The sequence below is a fragment of the Merops nubicus genome, unplaced genomic scaffold, assembly GCF_000691845.1.
Source record: "Merops nubicus isolate BGI_N331 unplaced genomic scaffold, ASM69184v1 scaffold8713, whole genome shotgun sequence".
Lineage (NCBI taxonomy): Eukaryota > Metazoa > Chordata > Aves > Coraciiformes > Meropidae > Merops > Merops nubicus.
The window spans coordinates 16197-29181 of record NW_008598264.1 but is presented as its reverse complement, the minus strand read 5'-3'; the positions used below and the strand labels follow the sequence as shown (position 1 = coordinate 29181).

Here is a 12985-nt window from a genome sequence, read left to right as displayed (position 1 = left end):
CCATTCCAGGGTCTCACCACTCTCATGGTGAAGAACTTCTTCCTCATGTACAGCCTGAATTTGCCCACTTCCAGCGTTGCCCCATTCCCCCTAGTTCTGTTGTTACTCAATATCCTAATGTGTTTGTAAAATGTGTATGGACTGAAAATATGTAATTATTCCTTTGAATTTCTATTCTCAAGTAGAAGGGAGCTTCTTTTCAAGAACTGTGAAGCTGGCTTTGAAGATACATACTGCCTCCCACTTTTCATTTATGGCAGGAGTAATAGTCCAAGGAAGCAGTACTTTAACCAGTAGTTAGAGCTCATGTCACGTTCTTATCTGTTGGATTTTTGTAGTTGGCAGGGGTTAAATACATGTGGTGGGGAAACTTACTGAACTATGCTATTTGTCTGTGTGGGAACAGGTAGGTGCATTTGTGTCAGCTAAGAAGGGAAGAGATGCCGTGTCTGTTTTATGAAATTTTGTATGTAAGAAAACTTGCATTGCCTATTTCAGGAGTTGCGTAGAGCTGGAGAATCATTTATAAATCAGGAATTAAAAATATGTTTCAAAAATTGAAAACTAGAAAATGAAAATTAATATGAAGTATTCAATTTGTTTTACTGGTTAATGCGGAAATTTGTGTTTCTATTTGGAGGAGTGAATGGACATGTAGAAAACTAATGTTTGGCATCGTATTAGATGCCTTTTAGAACTGAAAGAAGCGTGTCATCTGTCTTAGATGTGTGTTTATGTGCATGATGAAGGATCCTGTGCAGGGTGAAATATCCTCCAGAATTACTGCTTTCTTTCCCACCGTTAGTGAGGTGTTTAGTATGACAGACATAGATTTCTTCATCTAATTCTAGGCACTCTATGAATCACAGTCACTGATGATAAATACTCACGGTAATACTGGTTCACAGTGAGATGCAATACAAAGACTAGCCTTTTTACACTAAGGAGGAAACCTAAGCTCTTCTGTTGCTATATATGTATATTATGGGTTGTGCATAGGTAAAATCTGTTAATTTAAAAGATTTCATAGGTGATAAGCATCAAGTTTAATACAGTTAAATAGTTTACTGTTACGTTGCAACATTTTTTGTCATACAGCATGAGAATGAATCCTTGAAGTCACAGATAAATTTATTGAACAAGGAACTGGAGATCACAAAAGAGAAACTTCACACTATAGAACAGGCATGGGAACAGATGACTAAACTGGGCAAGTATCAAAGTTGTATTGCAACATTAAAAACCAAATGGTATGTCCTGTGTAGATGTAATATTTTAAGACATTTTAAACTGGGTGTATCTTAAAATGACAACAAAATTAAAAGCTATTTTGTATCTTTTATTAAGGGTCTTAATTATTTTCCGGTCAATTTTTTTTTGGTTGTTCTGTTTGGCCAAAACCAAGTTTGGTATTTTCCTCTGGAAATGTTTCCATCTTGCTTTTTTTTTTTTTTTTTTATTTTGGCTACTGGGTCAAGGGCTTAAAAGCTGGAACTTGTGAAGGAACATCACTTGATTTTGATTATTTTTTTTTTAAATAAGGTGCGGTAGGCTCTAACTTTATTTTCAGTCAAAGTACTTTATAGGTTGTCAGGAAAATTAGTTCTTTTTCCTAGTTTCATTCTCTGTAACAAAGTATTTTTTTCTTGATATCTAGGGCTTTTTTTGTGTACAGTACAAATTCCCATTACTCAAGAAGAACTTGTCAACATCTATTTCTTTTACAGATTTTAAATTTCCTGAAGATTTACAAGTTCAGTTAAGGATAAAGTGAAAGGCTGCATTGCAAAAAATTATCGGTCTTAATAACCATGGTTGCAGACATACCCATTTATAATAATATTTTATTCAAATAAGATACTTCTCAAACATGCAATAAAGCAAGATAACTGCCTCCAGGTTAAGAAAGTAATACAAGCATTTCGATAACATTTATCTGACCTAGATAAAACAAGGCTCATGCTCTGTTTCTTGGTGCAAATAATTTTCATAGTGAAATCAGCTTGTGTATTCCCTAATTGAAATATTTTTAAATGTAGGGGATAACAATGCCATGGATAAAGCCACAGAAGCCATAACCAGCAGTGAGATTTTGTCCATTTCTAAGAAAGTCGCGATGTTGGAAGTGAAGGAACTGAACGAAAGACAGAGAGCAGAACATTCCCAACGAATGTATGAACATTTAAGGAATACTGTAAAACAAATAGAAGAACGTAATTTTGAATTGGAAACAAAATTTGCTGAGGTAAATCTGTTGTGATTTAACAACATAATTGACATATCTTAAAAGCATATTTTTGAGGTTTTCACAAAGTTTTGTTCAAAAAGTTTTTGGTTTGTATCATAGCTGGCAAATAAGCTTATGACGCAAAATATAGCTTCCTTTAAGAGCTGCAGTTTTGCATGCACAGGACATTTGTAAAAAATATAAGTAGTTAGTACTTTATTTCAGACATAAGTTTATCTCTGTAAAACACATAATGAACATCTTGACAGATAGGTTGCTAGTTTTTCAGCAGATTGCTAGAAAAGAGTCTGTTCTAGATTTTTTATTTCTTGTGTCCCATACTTATGATCCCTTGTCTGCTAATTTTTCGTTAATTGCCAATAATTCAAAAATGTTAGATGTTTGTTTGCATCTCTTTTGCAAATGATTCTGTTACAGACTGGTGATGTCCTGTCATGTGCCAAACACTATCTGTAATACAGGAACAGAAGAGAAGTCATGTGCCATTGAAGCTGATGATTTTGAGTATTCCTGTGAATCCTGTTAGAATTTCTTTGTCCCCACTATTCATATTTGAAGTTTGTTACATAAATTCATTACTTAATAGTATGCTACTTTATTATAATTTTCAATCTAAATTTATTTAGAAGCAATTGTGCACATTTATTCTTGGGTCATTTTTTGCCTAGAATTTAAATACAGGGGAAGAAACTTTCCTGTTGGCAGGAATGTTAACAGATTGTATTCATTCCCCCTGCTTGTGCTCTGCTAGACTTTACCCTGGGTATTTGAGATTGCTGTTACCTGACTCCTCACTTCTTAGTTGTTTTACTAGTGTTTGTTGCACTGTTTTGATGTGAATTAGTCTGGGACATGAAGTGACTGAAAGTGTTTAAGACTTTTCAGCAGCAGTGATGTTAAAGCCTTTTCTGATGGCATCATACCTTATCTTTCATTAAGAAATACCTCAGGTGATGCACCCTAGGGTCATATTTTCCTTTCTTTTGCGTATATTATCTGTCTTGTGATACCTGTAGGTCTGCTGGTCTTTCTTCATAGTTTATGAACTCCTAATGCCACAATTTTTTCTTACACTTGCTCTGTGCATCCCTTTTTTCCTCACTTCTATAGCTCTAGGACCTATATTTTCTGTTTCATATACTCCTGTTGTCAGTGTTCCTAATCCAACATCATTGCGCTCTCTTTTTTTTTTCTTTTCTCCTCTCCATAGGGAGAGAGAGATCTATATGTAGAGGTATATAGATATTAAACAAGATTGTGATACCAGTTTAAGAACTGGTAACCAGAAGAAGTCTACTAGACATCTCCTTCTTGACTGATAAGTCTACTTCAACATGACTGGTAGTTTTCCAGATTGTACTGCCTCAAATATGTGAAGTGTAGATCATAAGATACACCACTTTTTTTGCTCTGGCGACATCACAGAATCACAGAATGTCAGGGGTTGGAAGGGACTTCTAGAGATCGAGTCCACCCCCCCTGCCAGAGCAGGACCATCTAGTCTAGGGCAGGTCACACAAGAGCGCATCCAGATGGGTCTTAAAAGTCTCCAAGGAAGGAGACTCCACAATCTCCCTGGGGAGCCTGTTCCAGTGCTCTGGAACCCTTACAGTAAAGAAGTTCTTCCTCATGTTGAGGTGGAACCTCCTGTGCTCCAGTTTGTGACCGTTGCCCCTCGTCCTGTCACAGGGCATAAGTGAGACCCTTCCTGACACCCAGCCCTCATATATTTATACACATTAATTAGATCCCCCCTAAGTCTTCTCTTCTCCAGACTAAAAAGCTCCAGGTCTCTCAGCCTCTCCTCATACAGCAGGTGTTCCAGTCCCCCAATCATCTTCGTAGCCCTTTGCTGGACTCTCTCGAGTAGATCTCTGTCCCTCTGGAAATGGGGAGCCCAGAACTGGACACAATACTCCAGGTGAGGTCTCACCAGGGCAGAAGAGAGGAGGAACAGGACCTCCCTTGTTCTGCTGGACACACTTTTCTTAATGCACCCCAGGCTTTCATTGGCCCTCCTGGCCACAAGGACACACTGCTGTCCCATGGACAACTTGTTGTCCACCAGGACTCCAAGGTCCCTCTCCACAGAGCTGCTCTCTAGCAGATCTCCTCCTAACCTGTACTTGTGCATTTTATTACTCCTGCCCACGTGCAGGACTCTGCACTTATTCTTGTTGAACCTCATGAGGTTCCTCTTGGCCCAGCTCTCCAGTCTGTCCAAATCTCACTGAATGGCCACACAGCCTTCAGGTGTGTCAGCCAAACCTCCCGATTTTGTGTCATCAGCAAAACTGCTGAGAAGACACTCCATACCATCATTGAGGTTGTTAATGAAGATGTTGAACTGGACTGGACCCAGCACTGATCCCTGGGTGACTCCACTAGTTTTTTGTTGTTGTTGGTTTAGGAAGTCAGTTATTTTATTAAGGAATGGTATCAGATTAATCTGCCACAACTGTATTCACTAAATTAATACCTGACACCCCTCTCTGTTGCCTAATGCTTTTCAGATACCTGTCTTTTCTTAACATTCTTTGGTTTGAATTGAAACATTGGTTAATCAGTATTTAGTAATCAACATGAAAAATCAGGCTGCTTGAAAGAATATCAATTAATTATGAAAGTTCTTTTTAGAAAGAACAAAAGAACTAGACTATTGTGAGTCTTGGCACTCACAACCTGTATTTATGTTACCAATCCTGATATACTAGACAATATATAAGTATATAGGTAAGACTTAATTTTCTAAGGTGTTTACAGTCTTCTTTTTTTTATTCCCTTTTTTTCTTACTTTAAGAGCAATTTATAGTGGCAGTGTTTTTAAGAAAATTCTCTAATAACAACTGTGTTTAATTCAGAATCCTATTCTGTACTGACCTGTGTGTCTGTCCCTATATTTATGCAGTGCTGCAAACAGTAAGATCTTTAAGCAGAGAGGAAAGGAAATTGTTTTTTGCACACAGCTGAACAGTTGTTTGTAACAATTAAAAAAAAATACGTTTGGCAATGCTTTTTCTTTGCAGGGTTGGGAGCATTTCTGTGCTTAGGATACCATTTTGTTTCTTTCTGGTTTTGTTTTTTTTTTAAGCTTACCAAAATCAACCTTGAGGCACAGAAAGTGGAACAGGAATTAAGAGACGAGCTGTCAAAGAGTGTAAGTAAGGCAGTAAGTGATGCAGACAGACGACAAATCATGGACCTAGAGAAGCGTGAGATGGAGCTCAAGACTGAAGTATCAAAGTAAGTCTTCAAGTAACAAATTCAGAATGCAGTATGTTCAGAAATGTGCAAAAATTCAGGCTATATGTGCTTATGGGATACACTACTTACATATTACTAACAGATAATTTTCAGTGCCTTTTTTTTGGCATTCGTATATGCCAAATTTAGAATTGAAAATGAAGCATTTCAATTTGTAGCTATAAAGAATGGAATTTGCTTCATTGTTATTTGAACAAGGAGTTAAGTGTTAGCCTGGATAGACAAAGGTAAGTGTGCACAAGGATACTTACTACTATTTTTTTAAAACTAATTAATTAAGGTTTATTTTGTTTCTGTGCCACAACCTCCCTTAAATTCAAGAAAATATGAAAGAAAACGGAAAGCAATTCTTACTTTCAAAGAGTCATAGATACCTCAAAGGCTAAACTGTGAGGGGGTGGGGTGTGCTGTTTACTTAAAAAGAGATTAACTTTTTGTGCATGAATTGAAAAACTGACCTTTTTAGATGTATTGATATGGACATTTGTCTTTGAGAAAATTAATGAATTCATGTTCTATTCCTAAACCAGCAAAGTCTGTGGGGACATTAGCAGTGATTTTTGACACTGAAAATGAGTGATTAGACTTGGGGAAGCAGAGGAAGGAATTAGGAATAGAACTTTTTGAGCATTTATGTTCTGAAGTGGGACAGAGATGCTTCATTAATATAAAAACCATGGCATTGTTTTCCTGGAGTAGGTTACTGCTAGGAAACTTCTATATAACTTACAGGAAACTGTCCTCTGATAAAGTTGGGAGGCTATGCAGAAGAATTTTTGTAACAAGGACCCTGAGTAGTAGAGAAGAGTACACTACAAAGAGCAAAGTCTTCAAATATTTTGATATGAGGAAACATAGTAAACATCTTTTCTTAGTATCTCCTATGTAAAAAAACAATAGATTATTTAGTAGTTTTGAGTGACGTGGTACTCTTGTTTTCCCTGCAAGGTTAAAAGAACTGTCCGATATAGCAAAAATGCAAGTTGAAGCTCTGGAGGCACGCCAGCAGTCCAGAGATAAAGAAGTGCAATCTCTCAGAAGGCAAATTTTAGACTATCAGGTAAAATTCAACTTTTATTAACACAGCAACTTGGATTTTTTTTTCCCTGGAGTGAGAAAAGATGAAGTACGTTGACAGTGAATTAGGAAGGAGCATTTCAGAAGGATCAGAGCAAGCTGCTACTTGTAGTGATCATACTTTTTTGAGAGTTCTATATTACATAAATCATTCCCTTCTCCATTTTTTCCATTTCTAGCTGTACAGCTATTGCAGATCCTGAGGTCTTTTCCATGTTATTTAGGCAATGTTTATTCCTCAATTATTAATAGCCCATGGTCAATATTTAAATACAATATCAGGAAAGTTTGATTGCTTGTTACAAAATAAGAAAGTACTTATAAATCTTGAAGATTTGCAGTTGACATTACCATAAAATGCCTTAGAATCATAGAGTGGTTTGGCTCAGAAAGGACCATGGGCAGGGACACCTTCCACTAGAACGCATTGCTCAAAACCCCCATCCAACCTGGTCTTCAACACAACCAGTCTTAGGGCATCTACAACCTCCCTGGGCAGCCTGTACCAGTGACCCACTACTCTCATAGTGAAAAACTTCTTCCTAATTTCTAATCTAAATCTACTCTCTTCCAGTTGGAACCCAGTACCCTTCATTCTATCACTACAAGCCCCTGTAAAAAAAGAAAACCCTTGCTGAAGGTGCACTCAATCCCACTGTCCATGTCACCAACAAAGATGTTAAACAGCACCAGTCCCAGTACCTATCTCTGAGGAACAACACTCATCACTGGTCTCCACTTGGATATTGTGCCATTGACCATCATCCGTTCGGTTATCCAGGTCAGATGGCCTGTAGCAGACCCCCACTATGATATCACCTTCCTTTGCCTTCCATTTAACGTGACCCATAGGCTCTTGGTCAGCTCCTCATCCATCCCCAGGCAAAGCTCCACAGATTCCAGCTGATCAGTGGCATAGAGGGTGACACCCCCTCCTCTTCTCCCCTGCCTGTCTTTCCTAAAAAGCTCACATCCCTCTGTGCCCACACGCCAGTCATAGGAGCCATCCCACCTCATCTAGGTGAAGCCTGTAACATTACAGACCTGTAGGTGTGCACACACCTGTCACTCCTCTTGTTTGTTTCTGGTGCTCCATGCATTTGCACAGAGGCATTAAGGCCCCCATTGAAGCTGACTTAATGTCTGAAATTCCATTATATTGCCCTTCAGATGCTCTCTTGCTGGCCTGTGATCCTTCTCCAGGCCCATAGTTTTCCCTGTTGCACAGTGACTTTCGGCTACTCTTGTTTGTTGCCCATGCGGCATGCACTGGTGTAGGTGCACTTCAGTTGGACTATTGATCCTGTCAGCTTTTGGACAGGTTCACACCTGACCAGTTCCCACCTGACCATTGCCAGGCACTACCATGATTTCTAACCCATTAATATCTATGTCTCTAGCAAGCCTGGTTTCATCCCTTTCCTCCTTCAAATCCGGTTTAAAGGCCTTTCAGTGAGCCTGACCAACTCCCTTGGTCCTTTTCCCACTTTGAGACAGGTGTACCCTGTCTGTTGCCAGCAGGCCTGGTGTCATGTAAACTGACCTGTGATCAAAACCCCCAAAGTCCTGCTGGTGACACCAGGCTTGAAGCCAGGCCTTGATCTGCTGGCTCTTCCTGTTTCTCTCCTTGTCATGGCTGACAACTAGGGGTGGTAGAGGAAAACACCACCTGTGCTCCTGATCCCTTGACCAGTCATCCCAGGGCCCTGCAGCCTCTCTTCATTGCCTGCACGTTTCTTATTGTGAGTTTGTTACTGCCTACCTGAAAAACCCATAACAGGTAGTAATCTGTGGGCCTTACCAAGGTGGGAAGTTTTTTGCCAGGTCTTTAACCCAGGTCCCGTGGAGGCAGCAGACTTCCCTAAAATGTGAGTCTGGTCTGCATATGGGGCCTTCTGTTCCCTGCAGAAAGGAGTCATCTCTGACAGTGGCCCTTCCCATCTTTTTTTGCTTTGTTATTAGCTGAAAGAATTTCTTAGGATTTGTTTTCGTGTTCTAGAATGGTTTGATTCTCTAAATATAACGCTTGTGTCAGCTTTTACGTTACCATATTAGGTACATGTTAGGCATATGTTTCTTCATCCTTCTTGGTATTTTGGAAAGATACACTTTTTAAGATCACTATCTGAAAAGATATACCTCTAAAATGTGGCTGTAGAAACAATGATGGAAAAATAAAAAGCTGGTTTTAGAGATTAATTTTTGCTATTTATGTAATCAAATAAAAAAAAATAGTAACTTGTTTATATGCACACTGCATTAACGTATTCAAAATGAAAAATAAATTTGTTCTATAAATTTGGTTTTAGGCACAGTCAGATGAAAAGGCAGTTATAGCGACACTGCATCAACATGTCATAGCTCTTCAAGGCAGTGAATCTGCTGCTGTAAGCAAATTGGAGACACTTAAATCAAAACTACAGAAGATGGAGATCCATAATCTACGTTTAGAGCAGAAGCTTGATGAGAGAGAGCAGGCCTTATATTTTGCCCGACTGGAAGGAAGAAATAGAGCCAAACATCTACAACAGACAGTCCAGTCTTTGCGACGACAGTTTAGTGGTGCTCTGCCTTTAGCCCAGCAAGAGAAATTCTCTAAAACAATGATTCAGCTACAGAATGACAAGTTGAAGATCCTGGAAGAAGTCCAGCATGCCCAGCAGGAGCGTCAAAAAGCAGAGAACAGAGCATTAGAAATGGAGTTAAAACTGAAAAGTTTAGAAGAATTAATAAGTGCATTGAAGGATACAAGAGGAGCTCAAAAGGTTTGCTGTTTTACAACTTTAGCTCTGTTCCATCTGGTCTGCGTTTAAATTACATTTCAGTTCATCTTACTCCCTAAAGGTTTGTTTTAATGTAGAACTTGATGATTTCAAAATACACTTTGTTAGAATAGGACAGCTATGATTTTTTGTTTTCCTGTTTTAAAAAAGTAACAGATCAATACTTTAGCTTTTCCCCATGAAAGTCAGTGCCGTCAGATTTACTAATTTTCCTCTGTGTGCAATTAAGTGGCATAGTAAGTATATGAAGTTGAATTAAATTCTGAATTGAATTAAGTTACGAATGAAATTCAGTTAAACACAGGGTAGCATTCTGAAGTTCTGTTCCATGTGCTTGCATTGAAATCTACACTACAAATGCATGTCTTTTAAAATAAATCCAGGTGCAATAATTTAGGCAGCATGTTCAGAAATGTTTTATACTCAGGTAATTCTCCTTAATCATATTTTGCTATTGCAGACAATGTTGTCTTGAAATTTGAATAAGGCTTTTGTGCTTCTCTTCCAGATCCCTGTGTGTTGTATAATACAGTTGTGTCTATCATGATTAAAGAGGTTTGCATGTAAGCAATGGTTGTAGTGCTCTTGGCGTGTTTTAGTTCTAAGCCAGTTTTCAAATGTTTCTCTAGAACATTTTGACATAAATATGTCTTATTATTTAGTACATGTACATTTTTGAGGATGTGCAGGTTTTAATGGTTTTGAAAATCTTTTGCTGTTTTGGAAAAGTCAACCAACTTCTTGCTTGTTCTTTTTTTTTTTTTTTTGGTTCAAGCTGGACAGACCCATAGAGTGTAGCTTCATTAGGTCATTCTGAAAATTATTTGCAATGCACTTCTGCCAGTGTAGGGGAAAACTGTTGCCTCTCCAACTATCTGCTGCACTTTTCAGTTATTCCTCTTGCAATGTCATGCTCTTGCCATGCCTCCTCGCTCAAAAGAACTGAAGAAGCTTAAAAAGGAAGAACATTTTCCTGTTGGTTTGAAAAGTACCATACTGCCTCAAAGCCAAAGAGTGCAGCTGCATCTAGTTGGCCTGTGGGCTTGGTAAATTATGATACTATGTCTCATTCATTAATAGGTAATTGAATGGCATATGAAGATGGAGGAACTCCATCTACAGGAACTTAAACTGAATCGAGAGTTAGTCAAGCAAAAGGAAGAGGTGAAGTATTTGCACAATATAATTTCTGAATATGAATGTACAATCAATAATCTGGAAGAAGAAATTGTACAGCAAAACAAGGTATGTATTTCCACATGCTATTAGAAAAACAGCCTGTTGCTTATTTCACTAAGTGATTTGAAAAAGAAGGATTCTTCCTAGTAAGTTTTTAACCTAATATGTTTGTGTCTTGGTTCCATAACTTTTTTTGATAGCACATTTGAGTATTTTACATTTTGGTATCTCTTTCTTTTTTTCTGTTTAAGTTGGCTATAAAACTCCCATTGCCTTCAATAAATAAAATGCCTTTATCTAACAGTTTCATGAAGAAAGGCAAATGGCTTGGGACCAGAGGGAAGTGGAACTTCAGCGCCAATTAGATCTGTGTGATCAGCGACAAAATGAAATACTTAGTACAGCTCTAAAGGTACAGGCACTGAATTGACTAAATGTAGGCTTACAAGCATGTTTTTCAGAGCTGTCAGGTTACATGAATATGAATCTTTCTCTGCAGTTAGAAGAGGCCACAGGAGCAGTTCCAGACCCTAGTTTGCCACTCCCACAACAACTTGAGTTGGCTTTGGGAAAGGCTCAAGAGCATATTCGAACAGTCCTGGAAACTAGGGCAACCTGCAAATCACTGGAGGAGGTAATTAAATGTATAAATTATCATTTAAGGGGACAAAGTTTGTATTTTGTTGCCCTTTAAATTTTTAATGTAATAAATACCATTTTGTATTTGTCACTCAGAGGTGTCCAGTCTTGTAGAATAATTTAACACACAGAAAATGTAAATAATATAATCACACCATGACTAAAATGAAATATTTTTTCAATTGGAACAAATTATTGGGAATTTTTTTTTAATATTTTAGATCATTAATTTAGTAGGGTAAGATGCTCTTGCTGTACAAAATTCAGCTGACTATAGCTAGTTAAATTTAGCAAGTGTTAACAAGTAGCATAGCACTTGGGTTGCTAAATTGAAATTCTGTTACAGAACATACTTTGTGGTTCTTAAGAAATTTGAAAAATACCAGCTTCTTAATTTAGTAGCACAAAAGGAATGGATAAGTGTCTTTTGCTAAGCAAATACTACATAAAGACACAGTAATGATATTCTAGAACTTTTTTCATCTATTGCTAATCCCATACAGCCAGAACTGAGCACAGAGTGTTTTGTGTTGACAGCTCCATTTATGACAATTCATTCTGGTACATGTTTTAAAAAGCAAGGTCTTTTTGCAGTGTTTGAATTCTGGAAATGCAACAGTTGCCTTTTGTTTCAGAAATTAAAAGAAAAGGAAACTGCTCTGTGGAAAGCTGAACAAAATATTTTATCAAGAGACAAAGTTATAAATGAACTAAGACTTCAATTACCTGCAATACTGAAAAGAGAGAAAATAGTGGCTGAATTAGGCAAACACGAAGATGATCCAGAGGACCATCGTGCCATAAAAGTTGCTCATGAAACCATTGCAAGCATGCAAGCGAGATTAAATCACAAGGACGAAGTGTTAAAAAAGTACCAACATTTGCTTGCTAAAGCAAGAGAGGTAGTTAAACTTTTTGCACAAAATTTCTTTCATTTTCAAGTTGTTTTAGTTGATGCTTTTTTCATCTCATTGCTACTGAAATCTTAAAAAGTTTCTCACCTCAGAGGTAGCAAAAGAATTAGAATATTTTTTTTTTTTTTGTAGAAAGTTTATGTAAAATTTTTTAACTTCTTTAAATAGGAGGCTTGCTCAGTCAAGAGGGTTATGTATATGATGTCTGTCTGGGAATTAAGTTAGTGTGACAGGAAGAAAACTAAAATTCTGCTGTGAGAAGTGGTCTCAGTATGTTGTATATTTATATGGGATTTTCCAGCACTTGCAGCAATGATCTCTGGACTGCATCTTGTAGTGAATTTGGAAGGAAAATGGAGAGAAAATAGTTTTTTTAAAGCATAAACAGTATATCTAAGCATAGAATCATAGAATGTCTGGGCTGGAAGGGACCTCCAAAGGTCATCTAGTCCAACCCCCCTGCCACATATTTTATAATATTTATGCATATTTTATATTCTTTTTTCTTTATACCCTTAAAGAATATTTTAAAGCACAAACCTTGTGTTTAAGTGGTACTTCAAGACTAAACATGCAGCAGTTTAAGTGTGTTTGGATCAGGAGCACATTTCTGAAGCAGACCTCCTATGACCTTCACTTACTGTGCTTTGATCAACATGTAGTGATTTCTTCTAGGAGAAATAAAGTTTTTTTGGTTTGGAACTAAATCAGAAGGTGCAGTCTAATTATGAGCCTACTGTGCTTTATCTGCGAGCAGACATTCAGTCTGCTTGGGTCACACTGCAGTCCAAAGTAAACAGATCTGAAAAGTACACAGCATGGATATCACTATCAGTATTGATAGTCATAGCTGGTGAGAACCAGCACCAACTGTTTCGCTG

The 12985-nt window shown here is 37.7% G+C and overlaps 1 protein-coding gene across 1 annotated transcript in view; it reads left to right on the top strand.

The window, feature by feature from the left end:
* Window positions 1–12985, top strand: part of CEP290 (centrosomal protein 290kDa) — a gene marked incomplete at its 3' end in the record, with an annotated part of 51696 nt that overhangs the window by 22745 nt on the left and 15966 nt on the right. Inside the window, exons 25-33 of the mRNA XM_008936992.1 lie at window positions 1099–1210; window positions 2040–2245; window positions 5340–5491; window positions 6461–6572; window positions 8899–9354; window positions 10453–10617; window positions 10856–10963; window positions 11051–11185; window positions 11826–12092. Coding sequence (XP_008935240.1) covers window positions 1099–1210; window positions 2040–2245; window positions 5340–5491; window positions 6461–6572; window positions 8899–9354; window positions 10453–10617; window positions 10856–10963; window positions 11051–11185; window positions 11826–12092 — 1713 coding nt within the window. The remainder of the gene's footprint in view (window positions 1–1098; window positions 1211–2039; window positions 2246–5339; window positions 5492–6460; window positions 6573–8898; window positions 9355–10452; window positions 10618–10855; window positions 10964–11050; window positions 11186–11825; window positions 12093–12985) is intronic.